The 23403-nt window shown below is 35.9% G+C and overlaps 1 protein-coding gene across 1 annotated transcript in view; it reads left to right on the top strand.

The window, feature by feature from the left end:
• The window catches only part of TAF1B (TATA-box binding protein associated factor, RNA polymerase I subunit B), a 99593-nt gene that overhangs the window by 6568 nt on the left and 69622 nt on the right, over positions 1–23403 (top strand). Inside the window, exons 3-7 of the mRNA XM_001381106.4 lie at positions 2414–2504; positions 5611–5708; positions 6984–7079; positions 8866–9016; positions 17348–17504. Coding sequence (XP_001381143.1) covers positions 2414–2504; positions 5611–5708; positions 6984–7079; positions 8866–9016; positions 17348–17504 — 593 coding nt within the window. The remainder of the gene's footprint in view (positions 1–2413; positions 2505–5610; positions 5709–6983; positions 7080–8865; positions 9017–17347; positions 17505–23403) is intronic.

Raw genomic sequence — 23403 nt, 5'->3', positions numbered from 1 at the left:
TTTTTAAACTCTTACCCTCCATCTTGGAATCAATACTGTGTATTGGTTCCAAGGCAGAAGAGTGGTAAGAGCTAGGCAATGGGGGGTTAAGTGACTTGCCCAGGGTCACACAGCTGGGAAGTGTCTAAGGCCAGATTTGAATCTAGGAACTCCCATCTCTAGGCCTGACTCTCAATCCACTGAGCTACCCAGCTGCCCTCTTAAAGTACAAGTTTTAAAATAAATCTTACCTTCTGTCTTAGAATTGATACTAAGTATAGTTTCAAGGCAGAAGATTAGTAAGGGCTAGCAGTTATTTTTAAGTGACTTGCCCTTGGAAGTATCTGAGGTTAGATTAAAAACAGGACCTTCTACCTGCAGGCATAAGTCTCTACCTAGCTGCTCCAGCACCAGTGATTCTTAAATTCTCTCCCTTTGACCTAATACAGATATCAGTTATTTTTGTTATCAGATACTTTGGAGATTTTTTTGTCTCTTGATTTGGTTCTAATATTTCTTACTGTCTTATCAAGTTATTGCTTTCTGTTTGATCTGTACTGATTTTCAGAGAGTCTGTTTCTTCAGTGAACTTTACTATTTTCTCTTTCAAATTCTTTCTGTTAGGACTTTCATTTTGTTTTTTATCTCTTGCTAAATTTTTTTCTAGATTTTCATATAGTCTTTGTGAAATATCCATTTTTTCCCCTTTAAGATCTGCTTGCCATTGTTACAGAGTTAATTTGTAATGATTTTTGTTATTAGTTAGTGTCTTATTTATTAAATAAAATGCTTGTTCAGTTTGATCAGACCTTTGTACAAAGCTCAGACTCTATCCCATGGTACATTTTTTGGGTTGAGTAGTAGGTCATTTTTATTCTGGCCTCCTGGATTCTTGTGCCATTCTGAGTTAACCCCTCCCTCCAATGGATCTTTGAGTTTCAGAGTACTGGATCTTCAGGGCCATTTCTGGTGTTTCAGGTCAGAGTGTTAGGGACCTCAGAGCCCCAGGGCCTAGGTCAGTGATGGTGAACCTTTTAGAGATGGAGTGCCAGACCCTGCCCTCACCCTACCCTCCCCCCCAGACTAAGTGCCATGTCTGCCTCCCCTAGTCCAAGTGCCATGTCCCACCTCCCCACCTTGCCCCCTGGCCCTCCCCTTAACTCAGACAAGGGAGGGAGGAAGCATTCCCATTGAACTGCTAGGTGGAGAGGCAGATAAAATGAAAAAATGGCCTCAGCGCAGGTGAAGAGGGGATCCTCTCCAACTCTGCCACCTTTGAGCAACACCTTACCATTTGGGCTGCTGGGCAGAGGGGTGAGTGATGTGAGAAAATGTCTGCAGGCATGGTGGAGAGGGGGAGGGAAGCAGCTCTACCTGAGTACCTCTGCCTTTTTAGTAAGGAACTTGGGGGGGGGGTGGCTCATGTGCCCACAGAGAGTGTTCTGCATGCCATCTTTGCCACCTGTGCCATAGTTTCGCCATCACTGGCCTATGCTGCCCTGATCTGAGCCCTTTGCCACTATACTGAATAGCATTTTTTTGGTCACTAACAACTTTGGGGCATTCTTAGGAGATTATTCCTTTGCTCTTGCTACTTCTGGACACAGAGTGGTATAGGCTATATATACTTTATCATGCATTCTACTGAAGCTCCATTTGCTTGAGAGCCCCCTTTCCTATTGAACTTTGGGTTCTGGTTGACTTTTACTTTAGTGGAAGTTGACTTTAGTGGAATCTATCAGTTACTATATTTTTCCTTTAGATTTATTTATCTTTCAAGGTTTTCATGGTAGCTGGTTAATCTGCCTCCTGTTTAAGCAACTTTCTTGGCAGGAACTGCTTCTGGGGTATTTGTGAGAGATCTGGGTGTCCTAACATTCTACCATCTCTCCACATTCTTTAGTTGAATTTTTAAGAACATATTCTCTCCCAGCCTATGAGACTTTGAAAGTGAAAAAAAGTTCCACATTAGACCATGTGATTAAAAGTAATTAAAACAATGGCTAATGAGTATTAGCCATTGTTTTAATTACTTATTAACTTACTCTTTACATTTCTCCTGCAAAAACACACTTTTCTTGGTGATTAAAACTAGTATACACTTTGTCTACCAAATAAAGGAAATAATTTCCTTGAAGGAATTATTCTAAGAACATTTTTGTTATCCCTATCAAACTCCCTAAGCATTCCTCACACTGTATAGGCTGCTTGGAAGTTTTCTTATCCCACTGAACTCTCTATATACTCCAAAAAACATATTAACCATAGGAAACCATGACCTGTCTGATGACCCAGGTCTGTTGTTCTTCCATAACAACCTTCCAACACTTAAAAAAAAAGTCCTAATAAACAATCCTACAGACTCCTTTATGTTCTGATGAGGTTCAAGTATCAGCTTTCCATCTCTTTAATGGTCTGTTTCTACTTTTCTCAGAGGCGTAAGGAAGTTGAAAGCGTTGCGGACTTTACACCTAACACAAAGATCCAAGCCATCAATAGAGGACTTAAAAAAAAGAGGAAACTTGGTATGTATACTCTGGATGTACTCATCAGTATTTTTTATCATGTGTGGTATCATCTTTTTTGTTTTCATTTAGTTACTTTTCTAGGACATTGGTTTCAATATTGGATTCATTCTATGATTTCATTAGTATGGGGAACTCCTGGGTGAAGAATGCCTAGAGCACTAAGAGCTTAAGTGACTTGCCTCCTGGTCACATGGCCAGTGCTTGCCAGATGTGGAAATTGAACTGACATCTTCTTGGCTCTAATGCTCTCTCTGTCTACCATGTCATATTTTAATAATAATAGTAACTAGCATTTTAAAGTTTGCATAGTGCTTTACAGATATCATTTCATCATTTTACAAATGAGGGAATTGAGGCTGACAGAGAAGGCTGACAGAGAAGTGACTTGCCATGTATGTAGTGAGTAAGTATCTGAGCCTGGATTTGAATTCAGGTCTTCCTGACTCCAGTTTCAGTACTTTTAGTTTTCATATCACATTCATTTCTCTATATATTTCCCCTCAGAATATTATCAACCTCAAAAAAATAATAAATAGAAACAGCCAAAACAGAAACAGTATTTGAAAGTTTATTTGCTTTCTTTCCTTATAATCACTTGGCTTCTCTACTTAAAGGAGAAAGGTAAATTTAATTGTGTTCTCTGAGACTTCTTTTGTTTAATTCACTTACTTAGTTCAGGTTCCTTCAAACAACCTTTTAATTTACATTATTGTAGTCAACAATTCTTCTGGTTCTTATTTTATTGTGTCACTTCATATAAGTCCTGTTTTTCTTTGAATTCCTTATTTCCATCACATTTTACTACTGCACAATAATATTTAATTATATTTGTACTACCTGGTTTGTTTACCCGTTCTCCACATTCAATATCTACTTTAATTACCACAAAAGAACATTGTATATATATTGTATGAGGAAGAACTTTTCAAAAAATGCTATTGGAAAATTAAATGAGCTTCTTTATAAGGATAGGGAGTTAGTGTTGTTTAGTCAGAGAATGTGTGACTACTCATCAGATATTCTGGAGGGTGTATGTTTTGGTAGAGAAAAAATGGAATAGTATCTATGCTCTCTCTATGAATTTGGATATCACAAAATATGTTTTTCTTTTGTAAATATAGTAGTAATTATAGTTATATCAAAATTTAATTAATTTAAATATTTTACATTATTCATAACTACAAATCTGAGATTTTAGAGAGATTTACAATATTTTAAAACTTTTGTTTTTAAACTTTTACCTTCTGTTTCAGAATTGATGCCAAGTATTAGTTCCAAGGCAGAAGAGTAGAAAGGGCTAGGCAATTGGGGTTAAGTGACTTGCACAGCGCAGAGTCACATAGCTAGAAAGTATCTAAAGACAGATTTGGACCCAGGAACTCCTATCTCTAGACTTCATTCTATCCACTGAATGAACCACTTAGCTACCTCAAAAACAAAATCTTAATGTAGTATGGTATGAATGCTGGATATGGGAGTAAGGAAAACATGGGCTTAAATTTTGCATCTGATTCTTTCAAGCTGTGTATTCCAAATCACTTAATCTCACTGAGCTTCAATATCCTCATCTGTAAAATGGAAATAGTAATGCATAAAGAATGAATCTCACAGAATTTAGAAGAGTTGTTAGAAGATTTAAATGAAATAATGTATTTTAAGTCTTTGCAAACTTTAAGATGTTGTATATATTGTCAGTTATTATCCATATCAATTCAGGTGACTAACTTATATCAGGTGACAATTGTATTAATCAAACTAGAATCCATGTTCACCCCAAATCATAATAAATAGCATTACTTCTTTAAAAGTTTATTAAATCAATTCAGAAAATGTTTATTAAAAGTATCTATTTATTAGGGGACAGCTAGGTGGCTCTGTGAATAGAGGGCCAGGCCTGGAGATGGGAGGTTCTGGATTCATATCTGGCCTCAAATACTTTCTAGTCATGTGACCCTAATGTCACTTAACCCCCATTACCTAACCCTTATCACTCTTCTACCTTGGAACCAATACATAGTATTGATTCTAAAATAGAATGTAAGGGTTAAAAAAAAAAGTAGTATCAACCTACTATGTATAATCCTTTTCCCCGTTTAATCTGAGTTAGTATATCTTTTATCCTCACACTCCATTACCCCCACCATAAAATGAATAAATTTCTGTTTTTTTCTCTAAAGACCTGTTATTATGACACTTGCTATAGACAATCCTTGGTTCTTAAAGGTTATCCCTTTAGATCCATTTTATCAGACAGAAAAATTTCAGGTGATGGGCATGTCTTTGGTCTGAGGAGTCACTTAGTTAAATTCAGGGTCCAATCACTAAGTTTGCCACAGATAGATGACTCAGTTCCAAAAATACTGTAAGACTACTAAGTTATTGAAATCTGGATTAGTGGAGAGCTGATGAAATTACAGAATCACCAGGTATTGAAGTATTAATACTAATAAAAAGATAATTCTTACCTGTAGTGTGCCATTGATCATTTGGTTTCTTTCTCTTTGGCTTTTCCCCAACAACTGATCACTGTTTTGATAAAACTAGATTGTCACAGCACAACTTTTATAGACTTAACTCTTAGCTCCCTTCTGTATTCTCTGATGTTCAGCTGGCCCCTGATATTATTCACAGTTTTCTAGTTCAGTAGAAAATAATAGAAATCAGGGTGAGTGCTTTATTGTCTTTTTTTACAAGGCATTCCTCCATTAAAATATGAATTTTTCATTAACTTTAGTTTCTTGCAAAAAAAATAAAATTCTCTGTCTCTTGTGTATTTCAGATTAGAATACAAAAAAATTAAAAAGTATTTTAAAGAAAAACATTTCTTGTTGATACAATATTAAAGCAATCATTTTATAAAACTGATTTTTAAAAGGCAAATAGCTATTTTGTACTCATACTTTACAGAAAGGAAATATGTTGACTTGAAAAAATAGAGTGTGGAAACAGTAAGACCTATATTGTGAGATTTAAAGGAAATATATTTGAAAAGAGTAAACTTCAGTTTTAATTGTACATTGATATTGGTAAAACTGCTTCTGTGCCAAATGTTAACCATTAAGTTTGGAAAACAAACAATTGAAATATGGTTTTTGACATTTAGAGAAAGGCTGGGAGTGGTATGTCTGTGAAGGTTTTCAGTATATACTTCATCAACAAGCTGAGGCCCTGCTATCTCTGGGAGTGTGCCCCAAATTAAAGGTAAGTCAAGTCAAATGCATATGTTAACTTAATATTTTTATTTTTCTGGAAAAATAGGATTCAGTGTGGAACTAAAAATCTAAGGCCACTGTAGAACTATTTTTTCTCATTGCCATTTGAATACTCTTTCTATTAAAATATACTTTTCCTCTGGAATAATATATGGCATATTTTACCATTACCTAAATTTCATATTCTCTAATCTTTAGTATTTGGAGTACTTAGAAAATTTCCTTGTAGTTTTCTTTTACTCACCATATGTTTATCATTAACAATAAGCCTGCTGATGCCTCAGACTGAGATAAGTGCTAAAAAAAGAATCCTCAATATTAGTGAAACAGTGATAGTCAGTAAGATAATATGTAGTCAGGTGCTTAAAAAGTGACTGAAAAAGGAATTAAAGATCCCCATGGAAATGGTCAAGGAAAACTTTGTAGAGGAGCTTGCTAAAACCAAGCCAGTCTTTGATAAGGATAAACTAGAAGAAATCTCAGTTGGAACAGAGTATATCTTGAACTGTAGATGAGTAGATAGTTATTAGTCTATTCTTTTAATACAGTTTATGGAAATAAAATTTTGTAGAAAATTTTAACAATTCTGATAGAGACCTCTACATATAATATCTGAACTGAAAGGGACCTCTACATATAATAATTAACAATATTTGGATCACAACAGAAGTAAAAAGTTTAGATAGAAGAACTAATAATCTTTAAATATTGAAAACATAGTTTGCCTCTGTTGAAATAACCCTGTAGTAAAATAATAATTTTATTTGTGGACAGTTTTATATAATTGCTGTGTATTTTCATTCTGACTTACAGTGATGTAACACATTATTCCAGCCTGGTTAATATGTTTCATTTGGGTCAGAGTGACTCGAAATTATTTCTTTATTTATAATTGATACGGAGACATATACTTCTTGTTAAAATCAAATAAAAATAGTCAATAGCGTAGATAGAGTATTGAGCTTTGAGTCAGTTAGACCTGGGTTCATGTCCCTTCTTAGACACTGGCTATGTGAATCTGAGCAAGTTACTTATCTTTCTGAGCCTGCTTCCTCATCTGTAAAATGGGGAATTTGGACTCAATGACTGTTATAGTTTCCTTCTATGATCTTATAATCAAACATTTATTGAACAATTAATATGTTCTTAGGACTGATAATAACTTTTTTGAAAACCAAAGTAGAATATCATATGTGAATATTATATTGTATTTGAGAATAAAAGCATATCTGTCATAAATTGAACTATTTTTTTTTCTCCTTAGGATGAAGTATTGCATAATTTTTGGAAGCGTTATCTTCAGAAAAGCAAGCAGGCCTATTGCAGGAAGCCAATTTATTCCAATAATAATAAATCTGCAGTAAGTCTTTTTTTTAAAACTCTTACCTCCCACCTTAGAATCAATATTGTATATTGGTACCAAGGCAGAAGAGTGGTAATGGCTAGGCAAAGGGGGTTAAGTGACTTGCCCAGGGTCACACAGCTGGGAAGTGTCTGAGGCCAGATTTGAACCCAGGACCTCCCTTTTCTAGGCCTGGTTCTCAGTCTACTTACTGCACTACCCAGCTGCCCCCTGCAGTAAGTTTTAAGTTCAGAAAACAAACCTGAGAACTAACTAGTTAGTTGACTAAGTAAAAAATTAAAAGAGTTGAAGGAAAGATAGACAAACAAGAAAACTTTAAAAGTAATATGCTGAATTTACTTTATATTTTTTTCATTGAATTCTTTTCTTACCCCTCTACCCCTGGGATTAAAAAGAAACGTATAACTTTTGTGACACATAATAATTGTCAGATAAAACAAACTATTGTATTGGAGGTATCCAAAAATGGATATCTTATTCTCTGCATAAGTACATCATCTCCCTGTAGACCTTTGTAATCATTATTGATCATCACCTTGATCTAAGTTGTGATTGTGGTGAATAATAAATTGCCTGAGATCCCATGTATTCAAATTCAAACTTTTTGAAGTTATGATTATGTAAAAATGGCAATTGGTTCTAGCCCAATGGAAATATGCAGTGTGAATTTGAATAATGTGACTACTTCAGGGCTTTTATTTTTTAGGCTTTTTGGGATCTGGCTGTATGTTTAGTTGATATTCAATTCATTTTACTTCATACCCACCTCATTCCATGAATCTCTTTTGACTTCAGTTTCAGTGACCTCCTTCTGGCAACAACTCTTCCCCATAGCTGAATCTTCTAAATAGTGAATTCCTCTTCAAAAATCTCCATTTGACAAAGTACCCTTACTAGTTATGCTTACTTCAAACTTTCCCCAACCCATAACACCCTGAACTATATTTTTAATCTTACCTCTTCAGCTCCCCTTTATATGTTGTCTTCTCTTCATTAGAATGTAAGCTCCTTGAGGGAAAGGACTGTCTTTTTGCTTGTATTCATATTTCCCAACACTTAACACAGTCTCTGGCTTAGAGTAAGCATTTCATACATCTCCCTTCCTTTCTCCCTTTCTCCCTTCCTCTTCCTTTCCTCCTTCCCTACTTCCCTCCTGAAACTGTCTCTTTCTTCATACCTTTTTCTATTATATCTAACAGTATTCATATTTTACAATATTTTATTACATTCATATACCATAATTTGTCTAACCATTCCCCAGTTGATGGGGCATCTCTTAGTTTCCAGTTTTTTGCCACTACAAAAAAGTTATTATTAAATATTTTTGCACATGTAGGACCTTTTCTTGTTTCTTTGATTTCTCTGATGTATAGAACTAGTAATGGTATCACTTTATCAAGGTCTTGTGATTTAGTAACTTTTTTATCATAGTTCCAAGTTGTTTTCCAGAATACCTAAACCAATTCTGAGCTCCATCAACAGTTCATCAATGTGAGGCAGCTAGATGGCATAATGGATAGAGTACCAGGCCTGGAGTTGGGGGGACTTGAGTTAAAATTTGACCTCAGACACTTCTAGATGTGTGTCCCTGAATGTTAATGAATAGTCATGTCCTCTGTCCTCAGGGAATTTATAATCTTTGTTATCTTTAGTCTGAGAAGAGCATATTGTGCCAAATGATTATGTTTTGTGTTTTTATTCAAAAGACATGAATCATTTGAAGTTTTTAGAAGTTGTCTTCTTCACTAATGTCCAGGCAGTAATTATTATTTTTTTTAAATAGGTATCTGACAGCCAAATGAGTCTTTCAGGCTTGGATAGTGAGCCTGAGCTGCTTAGTATCTACAGTTGCCATTTATCAGAGAGTGAAGTAGAATCTCGGTCTGATATCAGTAGTAAACTGATTTTCCCCAACATCAAAACTACACAGTCTGGTAAGTAAAAATTCATATATAGATTCATGTATAGAATCACAAGATTTTAGAACTAGAAGGGACCAAGAGGTTTTTTTTTAAATTTAATTTTATATATTATATATATACATAAATATACATATATTTATATATAAATATATATAATAAGAAAATAAAAAAATATATAATAAATTAATTCAGTTTAACAAATAGTTCTTAAGCACCTGCCTTGTGATAGGAACTGGGACATGAAGCTGTCCCTGTACTCAGTATTTTAGGGAATATAGCAGGTAAACAGATAGTAAAAATAACTGACTTTTCAGAGAGAGAACACTAAGAATAAGGAGATAAGTTAAAGGATTTAAGTAGGAGATGGCAAGAATGTGGCTCCTGAAAGAAAGGTAGTGGTGTTAGGAAAGAACTGGAGTATTTTGGGCCTCTTTATTATTCCCAGAATGGAGGACATTCTGGTCAGGGCGACAACCCACTATACATACTCATATCAGAGATGGAGTGTCAAGTTTGAGAGATAGGTTGTTGTCTAATCAGGCATGCTTATTGCGATGGCCTTTTAATTGTCCTTTCTGCCGCAGGCCTCTCCCTTCTTTAATCCACATAGCTGCCAAAATGATTTCCCTAAAATCCAGATATAATGCTGTTGCTCTACTTCTCACTAAAGTCCAGTTGTTACAAAGAGTAAATGAACTCTGTAACTTTTGTGAATCAAATACAGATTTCTTTGTTTGGCATTTCAAGCCCTTCACATGCCCCCCAGCCTACCATTTAAGATCTGTGATGCTTTATTCCCTTCCATTCACTGAATACTCCAGCTAACCTGACCTTGTTGCTATTCTTTGTCATCCCTGGCCTGGGCTCCTTTCTGACCTTCATATTGGAGAATATCTAGTTACATTCAAATGTATTTCCTAATCCTTCCAAATCACTTAATCCCCATTTGCCTCAGTTTCTCATATGTAAAATGGGGGCACTGGAGAAGGAACTGGCAAAGCACTCTGTTATCTTTGCCAAGAAAAGCCCATAGACAAAAATCCGTGTGATCATATAAAGATGAACACAATTGAATGACTGAATAACAAAAACAACAACAAATTCTTTTGAGAAAATGGGGATTAAGTAACTTGCTCAGGGTCACCCTGCTAGTGTATTTCTGAGGCTGGATTTGAACTCAAATCTCCCTGACTCCAGGTCTAATGCTCCATCCATTGCACCACCTGGCTGTCTCTTAAGAATGGACTCATATTAATTTTGTATATATTTTATTTGTATCTATGTCTCCTATGATAGAATGTAGACTGGCATTTTAATTTTTTTTATCCAGACTACCTGATTTTATTTGTAATGAGGATTATTAGTGAAGAAATTCCTTCTACTAATGCAGATTAGCATTTGCTAGGCAACTCATATTAAAAGTTGCCTTGGGGACCAAGAAGTTAAGTGGCTTACCCAAGGTCACATAGTCTCTGTTTCATAAGTAGGACTGAACCCAGGCCTTCTTGATAGCAAGTCTGATTCAGTCCACTGTGCAATGGCTACCTCTGCCAGACATATAATAGATGCTAAATAAATGCTTATTTAATGATTGATTTGGCTGGAACATAAAATATGTGAAAAGAATTACCATAAACTAAACATAAAAAGTGGAACAATTAAAGTACCAGAATGAGGTTTATCTTTTATCCTAGAAGCAATAGGTAGCTATTGAAGGTTTTTGAGTATGGTATTAAGAATCTTCTTCTTTGTAACATTATTTGAAAACTGTATATAAGCTAAATTGGAGAAGGAGGAGCTGGAAGCAGCAATATCAATTAGGCAGTTATTACAGTATTCCAGGCTAGAACTGGTAAGTTTCAGAAGTAGGATAGTGGAAATGTGAATGGAAAGAGTGGGAAGGTTCATGAAGCAACAAGCAATTATTAAGTGCCTACAATATGCCAAGCACTTTGCTAGGTGCTAGAAATAAAAATACAAAAAATAAAACAATCCCTACTTTGAAGGAGCTTCTATTTAAACTTATCAGATAAGAAACACATATCTTAGTGTATGCAGGAAACATTTAAAGAGAATAAATGCCAAGTAGTGAAATAAAGTATAGTTAGGGATGCAGAAAGAGTACTAACAGTTGAGAAGCATCAGGAAAAGCTTCCTAGTAGATGGTGGTGCCCTTAACCACTTTTCTGCTTTGGAATCAGGGTACACAGTATTGATTCTAAGAGAGAAGGTAAGGTTTGTTTTTTAAAAGAAAAAAAGTACACTAAGCCTTTAAAGAGTCTCCCTATTTTATTCTAGAGGCAATAGGGAACACCAGGAAAATTTACTGTGTGTGTCAGTCACTTGGTCAGATTGGTGTTTAAGGAAAATCACATTGTCAGCAGTATGTAGGATAGATTGGAATAGGGAGAATAATGGATGAGAGAAAACAAATAAGATGCCATTGTAAAAGGCCTGATGTAAGATGGTGGTGATGTGAGTGGAAAGAAGGGAATGTATTTACAAAATATTTTGAAAATAGAAAGGGCAGCATCTATCAGATTGCATGTGTTGGGGTATATGAGAGTAAGTAATTGAGCATTAACTTGAGATTATGAACATAGAGGATTGGACAACTGATGGTGTCGACAGAAATAGGGAAATTGAGAAGAGTAGTGGGTTTGGAAATGTGACAGATGTGGAGGTAGAATTGACAAGACTTTGCCAATGATTGAATATGGAGGGAATAAAATAGTGAGAAACTTCAAAGATGACTGAGTTTATAAACCTGGTGTTTTGGAAGAATAATGGTGTCAGAGGGTAACTAGGCAGCTTGGTAGATTGAGATCCAGGCTAAGAGATGGGAGGTACTGTCAAATGTGACCTCAGACACTCCTAGTTATGTGACCCTGGACAAGTCACTTAACTCCCATTACTTGGCCCTTCCTTACCTCTTTTCTGCTTTGGTTCTAAGATAGAAGGTAAGGATTAAAAAAAAAAGAATAATGATGTAACTCCTATAAAAATAGGGATGGTAGTAGCACTTCTGGTTTTAGATAGAGAGTTCAGTTTTTGATCCATTAGATAAAAGATACCAATGGGATATTTGAGAAAAATGTCTAGCATTTAGAAAAAGTGCTTATGACCAGATGGATGGATTTGTGAGCCATTTGTAAAGAGATGATAATTGAGCTTTTGGAAGCTTTTGAGATCACTGAGAATGTTAAAGAGAGATTAGAATGGAATTCAGTAGAAAGTCTTGGGGAATCTACAACATATGAATGATGTCCTAATAGAAGAAACTGAGAAATGCTTGTTAGAAAGATAGGAGAACCCACAGAGTAAAGGTCAAAAAAAGCAAATGGAGGAGACTGTTGTGACAAGGAAATCACTTTAAAAGACTGATATATATTAATTTAAGGTTGCCAAGGAATTCAGCTATGTAATTCCTTAATGAAAACTCAAGTCAGCAGTCAACCTTTTATACAGTTTAATTACAAACAGGAGGAAGAAAGGAATTAGAGTTAGAGAGAGAGAGGGAGAGAGAAAGGGGAGAGAAGGGAATAGGGCTTAAATACCCCCCTTCTGTTTAGGCTGGGCCAAAAGGCCCAAGCCCTTAGATAGCTGAGGCAAAGAAAAGAGATCAGTCCCTATCACTCATGTGACCAAAATGGAGAAACAGTCTCAGGGGCCTCCACCTCCAGCTTCCTTCAGAGCAGCTTCCTTCAGAGCAAGTACAACCTCTCAGCGCAAAACCTCTCCAACCAACCATCCCCCTCAGTCCTCAGACCCCTCTATCTTTAAGGAAACCATCCAAGTTCCCTCCCCTCAGTTCTCACTGTCTCTACCAATCACTGTCCATGTCTTCCCTGTGCCAATGGCGGCTCTAGCTTAACCCAGGACCGCCCAGAGGTCTGTGGCTTTGCACATGTCTGTTGAAGGTCATATTCTCAAATAATTAAATCTTGATCCTTTGCTGCAGCCTTTCCTAAATCCTGTTAGGACTGAGTGGGGTGGAAATTGTATTTTCCAAGACCTGGTTCTGTCATTCCACGTATCTCTATTGTATCAATTCTAAAATCAATCCTGACTCAAAGAAATTCCTGTTCTATGCTTAAGCATAGGTCAAAGCCCTTTCCATTGTTCAGCAAAAGGTTTCTGTCCTAAAGTAATCTTAAGAAGGGAGGAGGAAGAACCTCCCATGCCAATGGGGTTCACATTCCAATAGAGTTCCCACTATCAATAGGAAATTTTTCAAGTATGAAATTTCCCAATGGTGAAATTTCCAACATTTATAAATCTAAGAAATTTTAAGGTTTACACTGTATCCAGGAAAAAGATGTATCAGAAGGTTTCAAGGTATCAGGTAGGATAAGGAAATAAGCCAGGGTCAACAGACTTATCAATTAATAGACCATTTGTAATCTTGGTGAGAATAGTTACATTGAGGGATGACATAGGAAGCTAGATTGCAAGGAAGGAAGAGGACTCAGTAGGAAGTAAGTAAATTGGGAGCAGTAGTTCATATGACTATTTTTAGTAAATTGTATGTGAAAGACAATAGCATTACAGGCAGGAAACTTGAGGTAATGATGGAGTCAGTTAAAGAATGTTTTTTGGCATGTATGCAGGTAATAGGGGAAAAACCAAGGGATAAGGGAAGACCAAAAATGAGAGGAGAGTTTCTGGCTTCCATAGCAACCTAAGATTTTCTAATCAAGTCCATCTCTTCTGAGGAATGCCTATGAAACAACAGAACCAAAGAGAATCAGCACTGAGCTCTTTTATCCCATAACAGATGGCATAAGGAGACAGAGACTGAAGCAAGAACTATTCTAAGGGCTTCCTAAGAGATGAGGGCTCTAGGAACAAGCACAAGTCTAGTAAGACTAGGAGCCTGGAGCTTTCCCAGCAGCCAGTATTATAGCTGGTAGGAACATTCTAGAGGCTGAAGCTGTGGCTTTTGGATAGGTGACTGGATAAAGAAGAGGACAAGACCAACAATATTAGGGTTGTGGGATACTCTGGAGATCAGAAACAAACTTCAGACTTTGGAACTGATTGGGTCTTGGCGCTCTGGCTTCCTGGTTCCCTATCTCAGAGCTGTGGAAGAAGTTAGGAAATGGCCATAGGCAGCCTCCACTCAGTCACTCTAGGACAATGGCTTCCAAACTACTACAGAGGCAAGACCAGCCCTAATACATTGCCATTTCAGAACTTTAGAAGGAGTCAGGACTTGGACTTAGTCACCTTATTTAATATTGTAAGGTGGGCAGATCCTGACTATGGTACAAAGTTCTGATTCAAGAACTAAAGTTATAATAATGAACAAAATGAAGGAAACTCCTCATGCTATAAAGAAATACATTCAGTTAAAAGAACCAAAAGATAAAACCTCAAGGAAGGGAAAAAGTCTGAAATAATAAGTAAAGAATGGATGGGCCCTGAAGATTCTCAATAAAGAATAGATTGGCCCCATGGACTCTCTGTGGATGGAGGAATTTAAATGGAAGGAAGAGCTAAGGCAATAGATAAAAAATATGAGATTAAAACACTTGGTGAGAGGATAAATGAGGAACTACAATGATGGAGACACAGGAAGAAGTGCAATTGAACTCCTTCGCACAATTTCTACATAAAGATCTAGAAAACTCAGCAGATCAAGTACAAAACAGGAATCTAAGCAAAAAAATCAACAATGAATCATTTTCTATCCCAGGTCAGATAGAGGTTTGAGGACACCAGCAATGAGAGGCAAACCTGGAATATCCATGCAGAACATTCCAGGATAGGGACTGAAAGAAGCCCAAGGGATGTACCATGGCAAGAGAAAGTCCTAGAACCATTCAAAGGAGTCCAACCTTGTACAATATGCAAGAACAAGTGGTATCTAGCAGCTCTGTTGCTAATTGAGGGGTTAAGGTGTTTTCAGAGTGTACCAATATGTATGTTGCAAGTCTCCTTGTATGAGGACTGGATTTGGGAAGGAGGGAAAGATTATGAGCCAGGTACTCATGGAAGAAGGGACAGGAATGCCCTGGCGAAAAGTAGACAAAAGCTACCAGGCTTTCAGGTGGGGGGTAGATATTAATTTTATGGCTTTCAGAGGAAGAGAACATACTGAGCTATGGTTGTAGAAGAACCTGAAACTGGCAACAGAGGTAAAGTGTGTTTTAGCCAATCTTATAGGTACGAGATTATATCTCAGAATTGTTTTCATTTACATTATGGTCAGTTGTGATTTAGAGCATTTTTTTCCCTTTGCCTATGTGTGGCTTTGATTTCTTCATCCCAAAACTGCCTGTTCATATATTTTGACCATTTATCAGTTGGGGAATGACTTATAAATTTGACAAAGTTCTCTATCCTCTTAGATATTAGACTTCTGTCTGAGAAATGTCTATAAAATTTCTTCCCAATTTCCTGCTTTCCTTCCGTTCTTGGCTACATTAGTTTTATTTGTACAAACCTTTTTTAACTTAATGTAATAAAATTTTCCATTTTGTACCTCATAATGCTTTTTCTATCTCTTGTTTATTAATAAGTTCTTCTCCTATCCACAAATCTTATAAGTAATATGGTCCCCATTCTCATTTGGTTATGATATCTCCCATTATGTCTAGGTCATGTATCCATTTTGATCTTATTGAATACTATGAGATAGTAATCTATACCTAATTTCTGCCAAACTACTTTCCAATTTTCCCAGCAATTTTTACTAAATAGTGAATTCTTTCCTCATGCCACCTTCAAAACCTTTACCTTCTACGCTGTATTGCTTGTATACTTGTATTGCTTCTAAGGCAAGAGAGTAGTAAGGGCTAGGCAATTAGGGTTAAGTGCCTTACCCAGAGTCACACACCTAGAAAGAATGTGAGGCTAGGTTTGAACCCAGGTCCTCCCAATTCCTCACCTGGCACTCTAACCACTGAGCCCCTAAGTATGAGTTTTTATGCTCAAAACTTCAATCAATACTTTTGTCAAATACCATTATTTTTTGTATTTCTGTTCTGTTCCTCTGATCTGCCTTTCTGTTTCTTAGCTAGTACCATATGGTTTTAATAATGATTACTTTATAAAACTTTAAAATCTGGTACTGCAAGACCTGCTTCCTTTACATTTTTTTTATTAATCCCTTTGATGTTCTTTATCTTTTGTTCTTCCAAATGAATTTTGTTACTATTTTTTTCTAGTACAAAAAATAGTTTTTTTGGTAATTTTATTGGAATAGCACTAAATAAATAAGTTAGGTAAAATTGTCATTTTAATTATATTGGCTATGCCCACTTATAAATAATTAATATTTCTCCCCTTATTTAAATCTGACTTTATTTGTGTAAAAAAGTATTTTGTAATTGTGTTCATGTAGTTTCTGACTTTGTTTTGGCGGGTATACATATCTTCAGGCATTTTATTCTGTTCATGGTTATTTCAAAGCATATTTATTAATTTCATTTAACCAGCCCATAAACACTTTTTATTTATTTATGGCAGGCACTGTGCTAAGTATGAAGGATACCAAGAAAAGAGAACGACAGTTGCTGCCCCCAAGGAACTCACAATGTAATGGGAGCAGACAATACAAAAAAAGAAGCTGAAAAGTCAGCAGGGAAGGGAAAGGAGCCAGTTTGGGAGCATGATAGGTGATGATGAGGTGACTGTACTGGATACCCTCATTAAATGAAGCATCTGAGGGTACTTTTCCAATACCCACCATCCACCCTCTTCAATCAGAGGGGAGTCCAGGGCCAGCAAAGACAAATGATTTTCAGAGTTGATTCAATCTTGTTGGAAGAAGTTGTGAAAATGATGGCATTTAGTGGATAATTGAATTAAATGGTATTGATTTTGAAATCAGGAAGACCTAGACTCAAATCCAGCTTCAGACACAATCTGGTGTCAACCTACTTTTTCCAACCTAATTATACAGTTACTTCCCTCTCCATTCTCAATGGTTCTGTTAAACTAGTCTTCACTGTCCTTTGTACAGTACAGCCTTCCACTTCTGTTCCTTTGTATCAGTTGTCCTCTGTACCTAAGATGCACTCCCTCCTCATTGTTACCTTGTAGAATACATTTTTCTTTCCATCTTCAACTCAAGCATTAACTTCTACCTGACGCCTTTCCTGATTATCCTCCTCATCCATAGTGTCTAACCCCCTAGCTATTACTTTGTATTACTTGTACTTACATATGTACCTTTTACTCCTGATAGAATGTAAGTTCCTTAAAGGCTGACACTATTTAATTTTTCATTTCAGACTCTAACTTGAAGTTCTGAGAGGAAACATTGCTATTGTGTTTCTTCTATCATGCAACATAAAAATTGGGCTTAAAAAAATCTCCATTTTTTTTTCTTCAAAGAAACAACTTCTGTCTGTTCTGGATCAATTGATGGAGTTGAATACTTAAAACAGAAGGAAAAAGGGATTTTAAAGATGACACTGCCAATGACCCTTGCATTCTGCTATATGTCATTACTTTGGCAAAGGGAAACAATTACTCTTTCAGATCTCTTGAGGTAAGATAACTATATCTAGAGAAGAAAAAACAAACTCTTGGTATTTTGAATAATAGCACTAATTGGGGGAGGGGTAGTTATTGCACATTTCCATTTTACCTTAGAGGCTTCGTATGATCAAATAACTTAAGAGATAGCATGGCCTGAGTTCTAAATCTGAAGCTTAATTCCTTCTAGAGTGGTAACTAACTTGTCTTTATTTTCTTTGTATAGTGGAAATAATCATAGTTATCTCATAGGTGCATTTGAAAGATTAATTAGCTAATGCATTTAAAGTTCTTTGAAGATTAAAAGTACCATTTACAGAGCTAAGTATCATTAAGCATTTTAATTTACAAGAGAAAAGATGAACAGATGGCCTTCCAATTATCTTTGTGTTTATTAATACCTAAATTGAGATATAAATAAGTTGTTATATATTAGGAATGAAAGTGAAAATAAGAATATTAAGAAACCTAATGTATAGGAGGACCTCTTTCACTATTAGACACACCAAATATCATAGTATGTTGCTACCTTACTGAAAGCAAATTAGAAATTTTTTTGAGGACCAGGACCTATTTCAATATAAATATAACAATAATAATCACACTTAAAGGTTTATGATATGTTTTATTTATAGATATATAGCCCTTTCAACTCTGTGAGATAGTTGCAATTATTATTCTTATTTTACAGGTAACAGAATAAATAGGGTTGAAAGGGCTCTGTGTGTGTGTGTGTGTGTGTGTGTGTGTGTGTGTGTGTGTGTGTGCATGTCTTTTCCAATTTTAACATTTATTTATCTTAACTCTAATTAGTCCCGATAAAGCTAATCTTTCCTTGTATGCTGTTATTATTTCAGTACCAGCTATCTATATAAAAGTAAAAAATCAATATTAAGCTATAAAATACTGAGAATAATTATAATAGCTTTTTCCCAGCCTCTGTGAATAAACTGTTGACTCTTAAAAAAGGAGAAGTAGGTTAATGTAAAAACTTTGACTCATTTTCATAGGGAATTTTACATGATATAAATTGATCACAAAAAGACCACAATAGCCCAGTATTATTCAGCTTAAGCTAAGCCACTTTAGTTAGCAAATATGTATGCTATCCTTGCCAAGAGAAAAGATGTCATCTGGAGTCAACATTATTTACAATATAAACTTATTTGCTATACATTATACAGAAGAATGGTTAAATATTACAAACTAATAACTCAGACCCATGAAAAGTAGTAGAGGAGAAAACAATTCTGCAGACTACTTGTCTTGAGACCCAGTAAACCAGATTATCCCAGTAGCATTTATAGATGAAGCTGGAAGGAAAACAAAAAAGTCATAAATGAAATGTTTGCTGGCATTTTTATGATGGTCTCTTCTTATTTTCATTACTTTTGGACTTTAACATCAATTCCTTTTTATGTTCTAAGAAGAATTGTTAATATTGTTTTGCTTAGGAAAAGCAAGTAGATCAGACAAAATGTATTCAGAAGTCATCTAACACATCTCAAAATTTATTAAATTACTGCTCTGTAAATTGTTATTAGGCACTAGAGACAGGTGTAAAGATTAAAATTTAGGAGAAGCTGAGGCAGGTAGAAATTAGTTTCTCTCTGCAAGTAGTATTATATTTTATGAGGTTTATTGAAGATTAAAATATAAAGAAAACACAAGTAAGAAAAAGCAAGTGTCTAGGCCCAGAGAGCCTATTCACAACCACTCACATCTTGCCTGTTAGGTGGAGAGCCACATGTGCTCCGAAGCAGAAGTAAAAAGAGCGCTAGAGCCTATTCACAACCAGGTTAAATACTCCATCTCACTCTTGGCCCAGGTGAGGTTTCAGTGAGATTAGAGGGCATTCTGGGGAAGTGGAGCAAGGACTTCTGGGGATTGAAGTCCTGGATTCAAGTTCATTTTTACACAGGGATAAAATAGAAAATAGTTCTAGACCTTCAATACCTTATATTCTACCAAGCTTGGGATATACAGGGGATAGAATTTTAAAACATTGATGAAATACTTTGAAGACATTTCAAAGCAGAGAATATTTCAAAGAACTGAAAATTAGACAGAATTATTACCTTCTCCTTGGCAAAAAGTACCCAAGAATATAATTGCAAACACAAACCTTTTTTCTTACTTTTTTAGTGTAATACTCCCTTGGAACTATTCTCTCAATTTGTAGTTAAGCATAGTCCCCTAAAGACAACTGTTACTTTGGATTCTAGGGGATAACTCTTTGGATCTGCACACCTAACAGTACAGATAAAAAGCTCCCCACTGGCCCTGCCCCTCAATTATGGTTTGTATCAACATTCAGTGTAATAAATTAGCTCGTAACAAAGGCATTTGTCCTAAATAGCACAGGAAGAACAATACCTATAAAATATTTCCTTTCTCCCTGTATTCCTGGGATATCCTCTCTCCTAAATACCCAGAAAGGAAAAGTAGTTTCAACTTAGAATAGAGTGGTAGTGAGGCACATATGAAGAAGATAGATTCGGCAAAGGTAACTCATCTGTAGGTACTACAGATTGGAAGTTCTTTATGTGTTTGTAAAGTCCTCATATTGAATTCCCAGGATCCATTCCTTTCCACAGTGCTGGACTCATGATTTACAAATGGGACATTCCTTTAACCTACTTCCTTTCTTGAGTGTCGGTCTCTCTGTATCTGTCTATTTAAAATATGTTTCTCTATCCCCCAATTGATATAGTGTCTCCTATTAGTCCAATAGCTATTCATGGCCTTTGGGGTTTAGGGAAAAAAGAAAAGCAGCATCCCTCCCTCCACCAATTAAGCCTTCTGATTTAGGTGCAGGACTTTCCTGCACAACCGCCTCCAGCTCTTTTTGAATTCTTTTTCTTTTTTAAAATTTTATTTAATTAGTCAATTTACAATATTTTTCCTTGGTTACAAGAATATATTCTTTCCCTCTCCTCACCCCACCCCTCTCCGTAGCCGATGCACAATTCCACCGGGTTTTACATGTGTCCTTGATCAAAACCCATTTCTATGTTGTTGATATTTGCACTAGGGTGATCATTTAGAGTCTACATCCCCAATCATATGTCCCCATTGACCCATGTGATCATGCAGTTGTTTTTCTTCTGCGTTTCTACTCCCACAGTTTTTCCTCTGAATGTGGATAGTGTTCTTTCCTCGTAAATCCCTCCAAACTGTTCTGGATCACTGCATTGCCACTAATGGACAAGTCCATTACATTATAGTGCACTACAGTGTATATAGTCTCAGTATGTAATGTTCTCCTGGTTCTGCCCTTCTCACTCTAGATCAATTCCTGGAGGTCATTCCAGTTCGTTATTCCTTTGAGCACAATAGTATTCCATCACCAACATAAGCTACAATTTGTTCAGCCATTCCCAAATTGGAGGGCATCCCCTCATTTTTCAATTTTTGGCCACCACAAAGAGTGCAGCTATGAATATTCTTGTACAATTCTTTTTCCTTATTATCTCTTTGGGGTACAAACCCAGCAGTGCCATGGCTGTATTAAAGGTCAGACAGTCTTTTAAAGCCCTTTGGGCATAGTTCCAAATTGCCCTCCAGGATGGTTGGATCAATTCACAGCTCCACCAGCAATGCATTAATGTCCCAACTTTGCCACATCCACTCCAACATTCATGATTTTCCTTTGCTGTCATGTTAAGCAAACTACTAGGTGTGAAGTGATACCTCATAGTTGTTTTGATTAGCATCTCTCTGATTATAAGAGATTTAGAATACCTTTTCATTTGCTTAATAGTTTTGATTTCTTTATCTGAAAATTGCCTGTTCATGTCCCTTGTCTATTTGTCAATTAGGGAATGACTTGATTTTTTTTTGTACAATTGAGTTAGCTCTTTATAAATTTGAGTAATTAGACCTTTGTCAGAGGTTTTTGTTATGAAGATTTTTTCCCAATTTTTTGCTTCCCTTCTAATTTTGGTTGCATTGGTTTTATTATTTTTTAATTTAATGTAATCAAAATAATTTATTTTACATTTTGTGATTCTTTTCTAACTCTTTCTTGGTCTTAAAATCTTTCCTTTCCCAAAGATCTGACATGTATACTATTCGGTGTTCACCTAATTTGCTTATAGTTTCCTTCTTTATATTTAAGTCTTTCACCAATTCTGAGTTTATCTTTGTGTAGGGCAGCGGTTCTCAACCTCTCAATTTGTAGCAATGAGAATACATAATGCATATCAGGTATTTACATTCTGAATCATAACTGTAGCAAAATTACAGTTTTGAAGTAGCCACCAAAATAATTTTTTGGTTTGGGGTCACTGCAACATGAGGAACTGTATTGCGGGGTCACGGCATTAGAAAGGTTGAGAACCACTGGTGTAGGGTGTGAGATGTTGATCCAAACCAATATCTCTCATACTGTCTTCCAATTTTCCCAGCACTTTTTGTCAGATAGTGGACTTTTGTCCCCAAAGCTGGGATCTTTGGGTTGATCATTGATTGTCCTTGATCCTCCTCTATTCCACTTGTTCTTTGTTCATTGCCTGGATAGAAGCTGTCGATTGTAACTTCTTTTTTCTTTTTCTGTTGTTTACTCATATTTTCCCCTTCTTTCCCCCCTGTAGTTGCCTGTAGTCTCGATTGTCTCACTTGTGCTGGATCTGTAGGTTTGGGCTGTTCTGTCCTAAAGGGGCTTCTTCTCTGATCTGCTGATTAATCAGGTTAGTCAGACCCAGCTGACAGCAAAAGCTGCAAAGGAGATGGGCTTCCCTTCCTGTTGTCAAGGTTGTTGCCTGTAGTTTGTTGCCTTGGAGCTTAGTCAGCAAGGCTCTCAGATCAGTCTGTGGGGGAGGGGTGTTGGAGCTTGAGCTTCCCTGTCCTCTGAAGGCTTCTTATCTGCCCTATTAATGATCTCTTTCTGAATTCTTAAACTCATCCAGGGCCTACCCATTTGAAGGCCCTCCCACCCTATATGGCTTACCTGCTTGCTCAGTCCATCATACTATTCCTTTCTTGACCCAATTAGAAAACAATTTGAACTTCCTAAAGGGATCATGGCATAGTTGCATCTTGTTCTCATATTAAACTTACTGTGTAACTAACTATGTTCTACAACTATGTCATTTGATGTGGGTGAGAAAAATCTTTTCATTATATCCTCTTTGTGAGAATATTACAAACATTTTAAGGATTTTCTTAATGAAAATTTGAGAAGGAAACAATTTTGTAGATAATTTTCTCTAGCAGATATCTTCACAATCTTATAGATGATTAAAAGACACTATGCATCAGTTGTCAGTTATAGAAGAAATTTGACTTTTGTTTATGCTGTCCATCATCTAAATATCTTTTGCATATTTTAAGGTAATCTAAGAGTTCTTGATTGATGTAACCCATAGAGAGAACTGGGTTAATGATACCTGTGATTATCAACATAAATAATAAATGTTTAATAAATGCTTCTTTCTTTCTTCCTTCAACCTTCTCTGCCTTTCTCTCCCTTGAGATATTAGCTGCTATCCTGGGATGAGTCTAAAATTGAACAAAAATTCCTTATAGATACTGAGATGTTTCAGATGCTTTTGTTTGACAAAGCCTTATCCTGATTTTATGAAGTATCATATCATGTTAGTGAGATTCATGACTACTTAAAATAAATTGGCTTGATAATCCAAAGAGAAAAACAAATGGATGAAGGGGGGAGGTGGGGAGTGTGTATACATATACACACAAATATAAAAGATCATGATATTCAGTTAAATCAGATGACAATTTATATGAAGTAGGAAGGACAGAATAAGCATGTATACAGCACCTTCCATATTCTAGGCACTATTCTAAATGGATTTTTTTTGTTGTTTTTTAAACAAATAATATCTCATTTGATTTTCACAAGCCTGCAGCATAGGTGTTGCTATTATCTCCATTTTGCATTTGAGGAA

The sequence above is a fragment of the Monodelphis domestica genome, chromosome 1, assembly GCF_027887165.1.
Source record: "Monodelphis domestica isolate mMonDom1 chromosome 1, mMonDom1.pri, whole genome shotgun sequence".
Taxonomy (NCBI): domain Eukaryota; kingdom Metazoa; phylum Chordata; class Mammalia; order Didelphimorphia; family Didelphidae; genus Monodelphis; species Monodelphis domestica.
Note: the sequence above shows the minus strand (reverse complement) of the source record. Positions and strands in the feature narration are given on the sequence as shown.